Source organism: Salvia hispanica, chromosome 4 (assembly GCF_029641045.1).
Source record: "Salvia hispanica isolate PSC_SH4W2 chromosome 4, Shi_PSC_v1, whole genome shotgun sequence".
NCBI lineage: Eukaryota > Viridiplantae > Streptophyta > Magnoliopsida > Lamiales > Lamiaceae > Salvia > Salvia hispanica.
The window spans coordinates 60,361,729-60,377,352 of record NC_142695.1 but is presented as its reverse complement, the minus strand read 5'-3'; the positions used below and the strand labels follow the sequence as shown (position 1 = coordinate 60,377,352).

General features: G+C 34.8%; 3 protein-coding genes across 3 annotated transcripts; 2 read left to right on the top strand and 1 right to left on the bottom strand.

Moving 5' to 3' along the window:
- The first annotated feature begins 1,396 nt into the window (after window positions 1–1,396).
- On the top strand, window positions 1,397–4,436 carry LOC125195572 (uncharacterized). Its single transcript, XM_048093709.2, has 2 exons — window positions 1,397–1,690; window positions 3,036–4,436. Exons 1-2 carry the CDS (start codon window positions 1,407–1,409, stop codon window positions 4,396–4,398), a joined length of 1,647 nt encoding a protein of 548 aa, XP_047949666.1. The 5' UTR covers window positions 1,397–1,406; the 3' UTR covers window positions 4,399–4,436.
- Window positions 4,437–6,394: 1,958 nt separating this feature from the next.
- Window positions 6,395–8,203, top strand: LOC125195570 (putative disease resistance RPP13-like protein 3). Its single transcript, XM_048093708.2, has one exon. The coding sequence runs from the start codon at window positions 6,395–6,397 to the stop codon at window positions 8,201–8,203; it is 1,809 nt and encodes a 602-aa protein (XP_047949665.2).
- A 1,716-nt stretch (window positions 8,204–9,919) lies between these two features.
- On the bottom strand, window positions 9,920–14,661 carry LOC125193838 (disease resistance protein RPP8-like). The gene is made up of 4 exons (XM_089056234.1): window positions 14,544–14,661; window positions 12,078–12,820; window positions 10,233–11,984; window positions 9,920–10,156 (listed from the first exon to the last, which is right to left on the bottom strand). The coding sequence occupies exons 2-3, from the start codon at window positions 12,808–12,810 to the stop codon at window positions 10,252–10,254; spliced, it is 2,466 nt and encodes an 821-aa protein (XP_088912360.1). The 5' UTR covers window positions 12,811–12,820; window positions 14,544–14,661; the 3' UTR covers window positions 9,920–10,156; window positions 10,233–10,251.
- Between the last annotated feature and the right edge of the window lie 963 nt (window positions 14,662–15,624).

The following is a 15,624-nucleotide window of genomic DNA, read 5'->3' as shown; positions in this document are numbered from 1 at the left end:
GAGTTAAAGGAGCCAATTGTAAAATGTAAAAGTGAATCGTGACTTTCATTGTTTATTTTAATTTGTCCTAAATTGGACTAAGGATTTAAATGGAGATTTGGGCCTAGGGATTTAATTGTTTTGGGCCAGTGTAAATGAGAGAAGTATAGCTAGAGTTTTATTTGGTTGGGCTAAATGAGGTGATTGAAAAATAATACTCCTTCCAGTCCCTTAAAATTCGTCAACATTTGACCCGACATAGGTTTTAAGAAATGTAATAGAAAATGAGTTGAAAAAGTTAGTGTTATATGGGTCTTTTTATATATTAGTTTTATAATAAAATGTGAATGTGAATGAGTTAGTGGGGTCTACTACCAAAAATGGTAAAAGTGAAAATTGACAAATTTTTAGGGATGAACGAAAATAAAAATAAGTGACAAATTTTCAGATACGGGGGAGTAACGTACTTCTCTCCGTTCACATGGCTTTATATGATTTTGTTATTATTTTTGTGTGCTAATCAATGAAGCATCCGACAAAGTTTAAGACTGTAAGTCTGTACAACCGAACGCATAGCTTATTGTATTACTCCAATTATTTTTTGTGTGCTAATTAACAAATGAAGCATCCGAGAAATTTCAAGATTGTAACAACCAAACACGTGGCAAGAAAGATTATAAATTCAGGCTTGATCCAATTTATTTAATCGAGCTACGTTTCTTCATTTATTCACAAATCATTTTGACCATACCAAGTCTACGAACTCTACTGCAAAGATAACGGGAAATAGAAGAAATAATTTTGAAAAGGTATTTTCTTTTCTTTGAATAGTTTCGTAATTCATATTTTGAATAGATTTTTGAATGCCTTTTCTTCAGACAATTATTCCATCCAGATTATGGGCAGAAAACTTTCCAACCGTTTCTAAATATTCAATGAATGTTTTCTGAAGATTCAAAAATTGTGCTGTCAAATTAAAGCTTACATAAAAATTGGGGGAAATGAGTTAAGAAGATATGCTAACTTCAATAGCATAGAAATCTTAACTAGCATACAGAAAAAAAGGTTAAAATCAGGAACTTGCTTTATTATTCTTAAGGACTTCATATTTTGTGCTAAAGTACTTTGTCAATTTGATTTAGGAAGGCATATATTCCCCTATTTTAGAGAAGAAACATAATATCTAGTACCTTAGTAAAATTTGACTATTACACTATCTTGTAAGTTGTGATTCATTTGATATTTGAGCTTTGTCCTTATACTTGCCTATCGGTTGATTCAAATTAATTTTTTAGAATTTGAATATACGAACATCCAATGATCCAAAGTGAATTTTAACTATATCCTTAAATTTTAGATCTGAATGTGGGCTTTTGTTTTTGACAATCTTACAATTTTGGTACCAGCAGTTTGCCCAGAAATTAAACATGTCGGTGGCCTTCATATCAAGAGTGATGAGTGAACTAGAGCGTTATCCAGATGAGGATCCAAGTATGGATACTGATGAAAAGATGGTTCGAAAAACGGTAATTGATGAGCTGAAATTGATGCAAGATTTACTGAGAGACAAGGAATCGGGAGGGACGAGAATCCTAGACTATTCGGTAGCTGACTCTGACGAGTGGACTCTACTTTCTACTAACCCCAAAACACATACAGCAATAGCCAATGCCCGAGATTGGCTGCTTAAGTTAAAAATAATTACGAAAAGGTATTTTCTTTTCTTTGAATAGTTTCATAATTCACATGATTATGTTGTTTTGGCATAGATATTTGAAAGCCTTCTTTTTATTAAAGGTAGAACACTTCCAACTTCTCTAAATCTTTAATGAATGTTTTTCGAAGATCCGAAAATTTGTGTTGTCCAACTAAAGCTTCTACGAAAAATCTAGGATGAAATGACTTTAAGAAGATTTACTAACTTTAATAGCATACAAATCTTAATGAGGATACATAAAAAGAGGTTAAAATCAGGAACTTGCTTTATAATATTTTCTTAAGGACTTTATATTTTGTATCTGGAGGATCGCAGTTAAAATGCCAACTAATTTCAATTCAGAAACTCAAATTTTGTGATGATACTCAAATTTACATGTAATATTGATAAAATTATGCCTTTGATAAAAGGTCCTGACTTCTAGATTCAGAATTAGTTAGCACCTGATTACATATATGTGAAATGCTTTGGTCAAATTTAATTTAGCAAGGCACATATAGCCTGGTTAAAAGAAGAAACTAGTATTACGTGTAGTACCTTATTTAGTAAAATTTGACTATTGCTCTATCTTCTAACTTGCCAATGCTTAATTATTTTGATATTTGAGCTTTTCTCCTTATACTTTCCTAGCAGTTGATTCAAATTCACTTTTTAAAATTTGATTATTCAAATATATACATATAATCCAATGATAAGAGATTAATCCAAACCATATCCTTGAATTTTAGAACTGAATATGGGCTTTGTTTTTTACAATTGCCTTTTTTATCTGATTTGGTTCCTTGTCGAACTCATAGTTTGATTTGAGGTTTAGAGTTCAAACTTCATTCACTACAAAAAAAATAAATAAAAATAAAAAACGCATATTAGTGACGGCAACAGAAATTTCAAGTACTAGTGACAAAAAGCGGCTGAAAATGTCAGTCACTAATTCGTGTCAGAATAGTCCGTCAATAATCTGAATCTACCATGGTTGCCGCCTTTGATTTCCGTCGCTGTAACTTTAGTGACGGAAATCCGTCACTAATTGTTTTTATTGACAGGCTTATTAATGACGGAGCTGTCAGTACTTAATCTGTCACTAAATATGTTAATTGCTTTTTCGCTGATTATGACTGAATTTTTCCGTCACTAAATTGGAGCTTTTTTTAGTGATTATTCACTGTTCCCAATAAAACTGAGCATATATATTTCTATAGGGTAGTTATAATATGCAAACTATATAGACATTTTTTATTTACATTATTTTTTTTATTAAATGTCACATATTTCCTCATTTATTGGGGATCGAAGGGAGTTAACATCAAATCTTGAAATCTGACAACTTTGGTACATGCAGTTGCCCAAGAAACATGTCAGAGGCCGTCATGATAGGGGTGATAATGGAACTAGAGCGTTATCCAGTTGTGAATCCAAGTATCGATACTGATGCTGAGATGATACTGAAAGAGGTGATTAATGAGCTGAGCATGATGCTGGATTTCTTGAGAGGCAAGGAATCGGGAGAGAGGAGCAGCCTACACTATTTGGTAGCTGACTTTGATGAGATGACTCAACTTTCAAAGAACCCCACAGCCCAAAGAGCAATAGCCTATGCACGAGATTGGCTGCTTTATATAGATGGGTACATGGCGGAGTTTGGGGTCGATGAGGAGCGTCGCTTGGACGACAATGCGACGCGGTATATTGGCTCTGAGATTTTCAATCACGAGCAGCAGCGGATCGACTATGAGGGCATGTGGACATGTCTAAACCTTATTAATGGAAAAAGTATGAAGGACGTGGTCGTGGATATGATGGTGAAGTGGATGGTGAGAGACGGGTTGATAGCGGAGATACCACCATGTTATTATTATACACGCAGCATCTTAGAATTTTCGTCGTGCGGATATCCCATAAACATGTGGGTGGCCATCATATTATGGGCGATCGAGCAACTGTACAGGTTTAAGGTGGCCAAAATATTATACAATGGAATCCCGGAAGAGATATTAGCAGAGCTAGAAATTATGGTGTGTGAATTGACCAAGGCGTATGCACTGGGTGAGGTGGAATTGGAGGAGTTGAGCAGGCTAAATTATTTACTACCTGACTATGCTGATATAGCTCAGTTATCAGCGAATCTCGCGATAAACATTGATGAGGACTTGGCCAAAAATAAAATGACACATGGTCTATATTGGCTGAGAAAGGTACGAAATCGAAGGCCGGAGTTTGTTGGTGGCGAGAGGGTGAACAGTCCACTAAGTGTAGGAGACGAAGGTGTCGTGGTGGGCTTTGAGAAAGACGTGCAGCTTATTAGTAGAGCAATCCTGAATGAGGAGAGCAGTGTTAAAGTGATTCTTATCAAAGGCATGGTTGGTTCGGGAAAGACAACTCTTGCCAGACAAGTGTACAACCACATGTCCGTCACTGGGAAATTCAATGGCCGCGCTGCATGGATAAGCATTTCTAGTGACACAAGTGCGAATGAGGTACTTGTGGAACTCATACACATGTTCGGAGATTCGCCATTGGAGGGAATGGACAACCATAGCCTCCTAGGAAAGCTTTACCGCCTCCTGCAAGGAATGCCATTTTTCATAGTTCTCGATAACCTGCCAAAACAAATGCCCATTCATTCCATCTTGAATGCTCTTCCCGAGGAAGGTATGTTTATCATTATTTCTTATCTTAGAATATACTCTCTCCGTCACAAGTAGTTGATGCATTTCTTTTCGGCACAAGATTTAAGAAAATGATATAGTAAAAGTTAAAGTAAGAGAAAAAATAAAGTATTGTATGAGAGAAGATAGACTTTTTTGCCAAAAATAAATGACTCTACTGCCTTAAGACAACCCAAAAAGGAATACGACTCAACTACCTTCGGACTGAGAGAATATTATTCTCCATTGTTAAACCTATTCACCTTTAATTTACAAGGCATGGAAATCTTTCAAACTAGGTCTAATTTAACAAGTTGATATGGAGTGAAGCTTGACGAATACAAAAAATAACGAGCACAAGCCAAAACAGAACAATAACTGGAATTTAATTTAAGTATAACAATCCTTCTGATAGGCTATAGTATGCCTATCGGGTTGAGAGCACGCGATTTGTACACAAAAAAAATGCAAAATAGTGACGGAATTCAATAGCTCAACAACTAGTGACAGAATTAGTGACTGAAAGGTGTCTGTCACTAATTAGTGACAGAGTTCTCCGTCACTAATGCGAAATAATCGCATATGATTTCAGTCACTATAGCTTTAGTGACGGAAATTCTGTCACTAAAACTTTTTACTGACAAATTTATTATTGACGGATATGCCAAAACTTGATCTGTCACTAATCTATGACAAGTTTATTATTGACGGATATATCAAACCTTGATCTGTCACTAATCTATTAAGTGAAAAAAATTCACTATTAGTGACAGAGATATCCGTCACAAATTGGCGATATTTTTTGTAGTGATAAGAAGCGAAACCCTAGTTTGTCGAAAATTATAATGATTGAGAAGAAAGTTTTTATGCTTTATTTCCCAATAAGTCGATCTAGGGGAATTCTATTATTTATATAATTTCTTTCTTCTTGATTTGACTTTACGAAGAATCACGAAGAAACCAAAGAAGATTTGACTATATAATTAAAATACTTGCAAACGAACAATCCAAAAATAAGAATAATAAATTTAACTCACTAATAGGTCACGATATTCTTGTATCGCGGGGGCGCGATTTCTTCCACGATGACCACAAGAATATAATGAGCACACGACGTATTGTAAACAAAGATCCGAATTAAAATCAAAGTAGAACAATCCTTTGAAGAAGCCTTAATAATCCTCAAATGAGGCATGTGGTTGAAACAACAAAACAAAGTTGTAATTTCTATATACCTCCCTTCATTAACCGGGGAAGTGTGTATAGCAGTTACAAGAAATTCCTACTCTTCCTTCGTCCACAATGAAGTGACACCAATACTACTTTTTCCTCCCTCTGTCCCTCAATACTTGCCCTACTTTGACCCTGCTCGAGTTTTAAAAAATACTACTTCCTTCGTCCCTAAAAGTTTGTCACATTTTTCCATTTGCGTCCACCCAAAAAAATTCGTCACATTTCACTTTTTACCATTTTTTCTCTAGTGGACCCTATATTCCACTAACTCATTCTCCCTCATATTTTATTATAAAACTAATACTTCCTCCGTCCCAATTTAGGTGTCCTGATCACTTTTGCGCACTCATTTTTTTATAAGATATGAAACCCATTCTGAAACGTGAAACTCCAATCTAGAAATTTCTCCACACCAAATCCCAAATCCCTGGCTATTTTCTCTCGTTTGACACCGTGGCAACAAGCACTGCCACCTCTATTGTCAAGTTGAGGGCATTTTTTTCAAAAAGATAAACAAATTAATCCCAAATTTTGAAAGATCAGTTTATTGAGACCCATATTCTGAATTTCTCCCTTCGGTGGGACATAGGGAGTATTTTCTTAAATCCCGTGCTCAAAAGAAATCACTCACTTATAGTGGGACGAAGGGAGTGTGCTATAAAGATTTGCCAATAATAGTCACTTTGGCTTAAAGTAATCTTTTGTCATTAATTGGCGAGTTCAAAATATGATAAGAATTCGTATTGTAGGTCATATAACTCCCTCAATGTGGCTCTTATCGAAATCTCATAAGAGAAGAAAGCAATACAAAAAAACGGAAATGCCTTTCTTCTTTTCTGGGGTCGTGGACAAATTGGGTTCGATTCCCATAGCCCCAATGTGGAGAACCGAAAAGCGGGCCTACTACATGTATTATACTCATGAGATGAAAGCTTTGGATTCTGACAAGAGCTGGCAATTGTTTTCGAATACAATTGATAAATTTACATGTTGTGACAACAATTTCTCAAAGGAGTTAGAGAGGAAGGGCAGAGAGATGCTGAAAAAATGTTGGGGTTTGCCGCTAGCTATAATAGATGTTGCAAGGCAGAAAGCAACCCAAAGACTTTCAGGGATGGAATGGGAAGCACTTTTTGAGTCGATTGATTTGGGTGAACTATTGAAGTTATTGGAACCAATGTATCACAACTTGGATGAAGAACTCAAGCCATATTTTTTGCATTTGTCCCTTTTTAAGGAAAATGCAATAATGAGAGAAGAAAAGTTGGAACATATTTGGGTTGTAAGTGGAGCTGAAAGAGAACAGAGATTTAGCTCAAGTTGGGTTGAAGACACATGTCGCAGTTTAGCTGATGATTCAATTATTGATCTCGTGAATAGCTCACTTTACTCTAAAATGAGAAAGTATCGCCTCAATCCTCTATTACATATGCTATCCATTGAAAAAGCAGAGAAGGTAATAGGCATTGAGATCATTAGAAGCAATGGAAATAGCACACCCTCTCAAAATCCCCGTCATCGCGTTATCCATTGTGGCAGAGAGAAGTTTAATCATTCCACGAATCAAGATGTAAAACACCTTATTTCTCTCATCTTCCATGGAGGTGGTGGCTACGTAGAAGGAGCTAGCTCGTCTTACTGGGAGAGTTTTGAATCACTCGAACTACTTGACATGGAAGATTTTGGGGTGAAGACTTTATCAAAAACTACCGGCACAATGGAGCATTTAAGATACTTGGGATTGAGAAACAATTACATACAAGAGATCCCACACTCGTTGGAACATCTGAGGAACCTTGAAGTTCTTGATATAGCTCAGAACTTTATGGTGGAGGTGCCAAATATTATATGCAAAATACGAAGCCTTCGTCATCTCTACATGTCTGATGTGGTTTGCTCGGAGCCTTTGAAATTAGATATATGGAAGCTAATTTCTCTGGCCTTCGTCTCAATTTATGATTATGCATTTGAGAACTTGGGGTGGATGAGAAAGACTGGTTTGAATTTATTGGGCATTGAAGACATTGATGAAAATGCTAATGTAAGCAAGTTGGTTGCATCACTGAAGAAAGGGGACATAAATCATTGCTCTTGCCTTGCCTTGAGAGGGTTCCACTTCAGATGCATGCCATGTTTGGACGAGATCGGAAAGATATATATGCTGCCAACACTCAAGTTGAATCGACGTCTGGCTAGACTCCCTAAAACACAGGGTGGACTCTATCGGGTTAGTGACTTGGTGTTGGTAAATACGTGTCTTGATGAAGACCCCATGCCGTTACTAGAGGAGTTGCCCAAACTAAAGCGCCTCAAACTGCGGAATGCGTACACTGGTCAAGAAATGGTGATCAAGAACAACGGGTTTCCTAAGCTCTGCGTCCTTAACATCAATGAGTTGTGGAATCTGAGAAATATTCTAGTTGGAGAAGGTGTAATGCCGAAGCTCGAGCAACTAGAAATCAAGAATTGTCCACATCTAGAGACCCTCCCAAAGGAAATAGGGTCGATGAAGTGTTTGAGGAAGTTTAAAATGCTTACGACCAGACACATTGCAACGAAGATAAAAAATTCAGGCTTAATCTCCAAAATATTGGAGGTGGATATTGGTCCATTGTCAAGCATGGCTTGAGAGGTTGAAAAATGACGACTGGAATAAGTTTGACGAAATGTTGTTGTATTCTATTGTATGGTGTTGTTTTTCAAAATGTAATAAAAGAATACATATTGGCAATGTTTGGTTGACGGGAAAGTAAAGTTGGCAAGGAAAATGATTCCTGGGAAAATGAATCCCGGGAATATGATTCCTAGAAACTTTACTGTGTTTGGAAAATATCAAAATTTTAAATGTATATTTAATTTAAACATCAAACTAAAAATATATTTATTATTATTTTATTTATAAAAAAATAATATTGTAAAAAATAATTAGTTACAAATAATAATAATTATATTGATTATTACGATGGATAGTTTAAATATGAATTATCTATCATAATATATATTAATATAATTATAATTATAGTTACATGAAGTATTATAGTACTCATTTATTATAATAATAAATATAATAATTATTATATTATATTATAATTATAATATTTACGAATATTATAATTAAATAAATTTTATAAATTAAAATTGCACTATGACTTTATTGATTAATTATTAATTTATAAAATATAATAGTTATTATTTATTATAAGATTTAAATTATATAATTTTATTTTAATTATAGTATTTATTATAGTGAAATTAAGCACAATTTATAATTTTAAATTATTTTTAAAACATTGTAGTTATTATTATTATTATTACTATTATTATGTTATTATTATTATTATTATTATTATTAATACTATACTATATTGCTTAAATATGTAAGAATCCTAAAACTGGGAAAAAGAATACCTAAGAAAAGTTAGGATTCAGAATCTGGAAAGTTGTACTAACTTTCCTTGTTCTCGGATTCTGATTAATTTCCCAGTTTGATTAAAAACCGAAACAAACACAGGAATTTAAAATTTAAGGAATTAGATTACTTTTCCAGAAAGAATCCTGGCAACCAAACATAGCCATCGTGTTTTTCCGTTTCTAAGATAACATCTTGCGTTGAATATTGGTTAATTGACACTCCCATTTTGTCAACCTAAGTAAGTGAAACGTTTCTATTTGACACATATATTTAGATAGTGACATTTATTGAATTAAATTGTAAATGGTAAAGTATAAGATAAAATAAAATGGAAAAGAAAAAAAAAAGAGAAAAAAAAAGAAAATAGTTAATTATTATGAAATAAAGAAATGCCTCACTTAGTGCTTACTACATATGTGCTTAAAACCACAACAAATGCATTCGTATTAAATGAGGGTGGTGCTAGTGAATGTTGATACATAAGATATACTACAACATACTCTTAAATTATCTTTATAAGAATGTGATTAAATGCAAACTCTAAATATTGTACAAACTTCAAACTATAATTTGAACCGTTAGAAAATATCAACAGATATAAAATAATAGCAACAAAAAATGTCAACATAATATCAACGGTTGATTTTGTGTTAAAATTGTGTTCATATTGTATTGATATTATGTTGACATCAAAATATTGAAATTTTTACACTATGTTGACGTTGTGTTGATACTGCGTTGAAAAGTTTTGAGTTTCTACAATATATGAGTTTGCATTTTATTTGTATGTTACGATCCCCATATCTTAGGTTTCCCCAAATATTTAGTTATCTTTTGATTCCCCATATCTTTCCATATATTATTTTCTTGTTCAGTAAGTTAGGGTTTAGCATTATGAATAGGGGAGAATGTAATTATTTTATCATTCAATGAATATATTATAATTATGCTCGACTCGATACATGAAACTTAAGGAGATACCAAAAATAAAAGATAAATTAAGGAAATAATCGTAGACAAAATCTTCAAGATACTCTGGTTCATGAACGTGAGTGGTGAAGACGTGGCCGAGCCGGTGAGTTCAGCCTTAATCCCTCTGCTCATCAAGGTACACGTATCAGTTGACATTGCACCTTCTTCATCTTGTATCTTTCTAACATATTTTGTCCACTGAAGTTCAGTAGAGCAAGTTATTTGCAAATAAACAAAGGTAAAATAAAAGAAGAAAAAAACACACTCGACTAACCAGATATATCAACTTCAAATTATGGAACGATTTCCTCCTCCAAAATTTTGGACGTCAAACCTGAATGTCTGATCTTTGTTGCAATGTGTTTGGTTGTTACCATCTTAAACATTCGCAGTTCAGACAACCACCTAATCCGTTGCGGGAGTGTCTCAAGATGTGGACAGTTATTGATTTCTAGCATCTTGAGACTCCACATTCCATAAACACCAACTTGTATCTTTCTAAGATTCGGCAATTCATTGATGCAAAGCGCATAGAGCCTTCGAAATCCGCCTTCTTGGATCACCATTTCTCGACCAGTGTATGCATTTCGCAGTTTGAGGTGGCTTAGGGAACTGAGCTTCTCTAATATCGGCATGGGGTCTTCATCAAGACAAGTATTTATCAAAGCTATGTACTCAATCTCTTGAGGTAGATCATCTGCACTTGGTAGCCTACCTATGCGCCCATCTAGTTTTAGTACCTTGAGTCTTTGTATTACTCCAATTTCATCCAAACATGGCATGCTTCTAAAACGAAACCCTCTAACAGAAAGTACATCAAAGTTCAGAAACTTAGCTAGTGATGCAAAGAGCTTGCCTACATCCGAGTTTTCATCAACATCTTCAATGCCCAACATTCGAAGCTTATACTTTATACTAGAGTTGAAGCCCTCACATGTCCAATCATAAATTGAGATGTATGCTAGGGTCTCCAAATTCCACATCACATCTACTTTCAAAGGCTTCCGGAAAATCACATCAGACATGTGGAGATCGCGAAGGTTGCTCATTTGCCATATAATATTTGGCGCCTCCACCATAAAGTTCAAAGCTATATCAAGAACCTCAAGGTTTTCCAGATGCGCCAACGAGTGTGGGATCACTTGTATGTAATTGTTTCTCAATCCCAAGTATCTTAACTTAACCAATGCACCGATTGTATCGAATAAAGTCTTCACTCCAAAATCTTCCATGTCAAGTATTTTGAGTGATTCAAAACTCTCCCAATAAGACAAGCTAGTATCGTCCAAGTAGCCACCACCTCCATGGAAGATGAGAGAAAAAAGTTGGTTGCGCTCTTCATTTGTGAAATGATCAAACTTGTCTCTGCCACAACGGATAACACGATGACGGGCATTCTGAGAGGGCCTACTGTTACCATTGCTCCTTAAGATCTCTAACCCCATTTCCTCTTCTGCTTTTTTTATTGATATCATGTGCAATAGAGGATTGAGGCGACATCTTATTTTTCTAAAGTGATGCTTCACGACTTCAAGAACCGATCCAGCAGTCAAATCCCATGCAATGTCTTCAAAATCTAATCCATTTGCAGCCCAAATCTGTTCCAACTTTTCTTCTCTCATCATTGCATTCTCCTTAAAAAAGGACAAATGCAAGAAATGTGGCTTGATACGTTCTTCCAATTGATGATACATCGGTTCCAATAACTTCAATGATTCACTCAAATCAATTGAATCAAAAAGCTCTTCCCATTCAATCCCCGAAAGTCTTTGTTTTGCTTTCTGCCTTGCAACATCTATTATAGCTATCGGCAAACCCCCACATTTCTTCAGCATCTCTTTGCCCTTCTTCTCCAATTCCTTGGAGAATTTATTCTCATCACTCGTAAATTTATTAACTGTTTTCAAAAACAATTTCCAGCTCTTATCAGAATCCAAAGCTTTCATCTCATGAGTATAATCAACCTTGGTTGCTGTAATCGCATTGCAACTTGTCAACAGCAACATCGACCTGCTTCCAAAAAGGCCTGCATATATTTATATATATGCATAAAATTTGGATTAATTATAAGATTTTTGAAATAAACAAATCAGACGAAGACATATATATACGTATATACCTTGAGAAGGAAAACCTTGCAAGAAGTACTTCAATTCCTCTTCTTTCGACACATTGTCCAAAACTATGAAATATGACTTTCCTTGCAGGTGCCGGCGAAGCATCCTTCGGAGACTTCGGTTGTCCATTTCTTCCAGTGACAGATCACTTTCATATCCAACCACCATTTGCTGTATCAGTTTCATAAGCATCTCTTTCTTACTCGTGCCACTAGAAATGGATACCCAGGCATGACGCTGGAACTGGCCAGCCCCGGCCTTATACACTTGCCTGGCGAGAGTTGTCTTCCCGATACCAATCATGCCTTTTATACACAAAATCTGTAAGTGAATAGAATTTTTTGAAATCGCTTTGTCAAGCAACTGCTTAACGCTTTCCTCCAATCCCACCACAATTTCCACTTCCTCTTCTTCTCCAATATTTTTCTCATCAGCTACTAAGTTTATCATCCGCATCTTTGTCATCTTGATCTCATCTTTGAGGCTCCGTAACATGTCACTGAAACGGTAATCATCAATACCTTTGTCGATGACATCTTCAGCCAACTCGATCAAGTCAGCCATGAAATATTTTAGCCTGTTCCTCTCTTCCGTTTTTAAGTCTCTCGAGAAATCCAACAACTCTTTCATCTCTTCGATTGTGGCCCCGAACATCGAATCCTCGCTGATATTTGTACATGTAGCACGCAAACTCTCGAGATCTTTTATCATTCCTAAGACCGCAGCCTCCCCCATGGTTATGCTTCTACAATAACTGCACTTAATAAGATTGTTGAATGTATAGAAAATAATTTCTTTTCTCCTCTCTGTGTCTTGTTCAGAAAATTGAGAGAATTATTATGATAAAGGAAAAATTATCAAATAAATCACGAAAGATAGTCAACTTTTGATCCGTCCCACATTTAAAAAACTGAATTATAAATATAACCGAAGTTTGTAATGATGTGGTAGCCTATTTTAAATACTTTATGCGAGTGTTTAAACTTACCAAGTGAAGAACATACAAAGTGAAATATATTCCTAAGAATAGGATTATTCTCTATCAAAAAAAAAATAGTACTCCATCTGTTTCCTAAAAATAGGAACTTTTATAATAGCATGGGTTTTAATGCAAAATTGGTAAAATAAGAGAGATGGAAAGAAAAAATATGTTAGTGGAAAATGGTGCAACCACATAGAGAGAGAAGTTTCCTAAATTGAACTTTTTATAAACAGAGAGAGTATGTATTAGTCCCTATATTATGAGGGTGAAACCGTGTGTGCGGAAATCTCTTTACCTTTGTCTCACATAGACTTGGTGATGATCCTAGCTCATCTATATAAGTATGGATAACCCTTTCCCTTATAAGGCCTTTTAAGGGGGTGAGTGGCCTTTTCTAATAGGTTGAATGAATGCAGGGCGAAGAAAACACTCTATGGAACGATTTAGTGTCTGAGTTGGCCAAGCGGTGAGCGGTAATGCCTGAGACCAAAGGTCTCGGGTTCGAGTCATTCGTGGGCGGCCTTTATATCTTTGTCAATTTTCCCATAAGAAATGGCCTAACATAAATACTATGGTTAAGTAGACTACTCTCTACCACCCACCAGAAGAGCAACTATTTTGTGACAACAAAACATCCATCATTTTAGAGAATCCAGACTAGCATGATAGAACCAAATATGTGGAGGTTGATCGTTATTTCATTAAAGAAAAGATTGAGGGAGGAATCATAAAGCTGACAATTTTTTCGGTTAGAAGATTTTCATGAAAGCAAAAAGCCCCAAGATTATTAGTGAAATATGCACAAGTTGGGTATCGGAGATGTCGTTAATCAACTTGAATAACATACCAAGTGAAGAGAAGATCATAGAGGAATATATATGTTATTGATATGTAATTGATAGGGAATCCGAAAACTAAGATTATTCTCTATCAAAAGTACTACTCCCTCCATCCCATAAAAATAGTTGCATTTTTCTATTTTTGTTCATCCCACGAAAATCTCCTTCTATATTTGGTTAGTTTCTCTTTCTTAAGAAGTGACTTCAATCTCCACTAACAATACTCTTATTACTTTTTTTTATCCATCCCTCTCTTACTTTACCAATTATGTATTAAAACATAATTCGTCCCAAAGTCCCTATTTTTATGGGACGGAACACAATTATAACCGTGTGAATGATACGCAACATAATTATCTCAATTCTCTAGTTCAATAGTGAGTTAATTTCGTGATTTATACTTGAGTGTGCAAGAAAACAATACATGCAACAAACAAAATAAGGCAGAGGAAGCATATGTATTTAACAAGATCTAAATCGGATTTAAAATTCAACAAATTCATTCAATTTAGATTAAGCTTGCTAATGTTTTACAGAAATGCTACTGCGTTGAATCAAATTTCTGAAGCGTACGATTTGAAATTCAAACTTCTCGATTAAATAGAAAAAATCAACATAATTATTCAAAGGAAGAAAAGAAAATATACCTTTTTGTGAATCTTTTCTTATCTTTGCTGGTTTCGAATTGATTATCCGATTCACTCACTCCCCTTCTTTCAATTTCTTTTAGTGCTGAAAGTAATTTTTGAAATACAAAGTCATAAGCTCAACTATTAGGCAGTTAATTAATTGGGAGTAAACGGAGAACATAAATATAATTTGCAAAAAATAGCTAGCTTAAACGTAAACCATGTGAAAGGGAAACATTTAACAGTAAAATAATGAAAGTCTCCTCTAATTAGGTGTGGAAGATCTATCATCTGAATTGACTTTCAATTAAGTTTAGGAATCGAAATATTTAAAACAACTACTCCCTCCGCCCCCTATTAGGAGTCACTCTTTGACCGGACACGGGTTTTAAGAAATGTAAAAAAAAGTTAGTTGAAAAAGTTAGTGGAATGTGAGACCTATTTTTTTATATTGGTTTTATAATAAAATGTGAGTGAATTGAGTTATTGGAATGTGAGACCTTCTTACTATTTATGGTAAAAATGAAGTGTGACTCTTAATTGGGGACGGATCGAAATGGAAAAGTGTGACACTTAATGGGGGACGGAGGGAGTAATTATTTAGTTAGAGTGGATTTAATTAACAAATTTTTGCCAGTAGATAAAGTTTGCTAATGTTAACATGTTTGAACCGTTCAAAATTATTATCAGAAATGACTGCGTTGAATCAAGCAAAAGATTTCAAAATTTCAAATTTAATTCTAGACTAAATAGAAAACAACAACAACATATAATAATAATATAATGGGGAAAATATCTGCCTTAGGCTCAGACAAATGGAGTAAAAACTAAAAATAATGCAAGACATGTGAAAGGGAGGCAGTCAGTCATATAAATTAAATTCTGCTTGAGAATCTCGAGAGCATAAGATTCCTCTAATTGTAATTAGGATTAGGTGTGGAAAAAATACTTTTCAATTGATCAGAAATTAACCAATAAGCAATGCAACTTGCATCATAAATCAAATCTAAATAAATTCACAGCTGACCTAAATCGGCCCAATCTTATCGGGTCTAAATTTATTTTATAAAGCTGGACCTTAAAATAAGCTGCTATCATC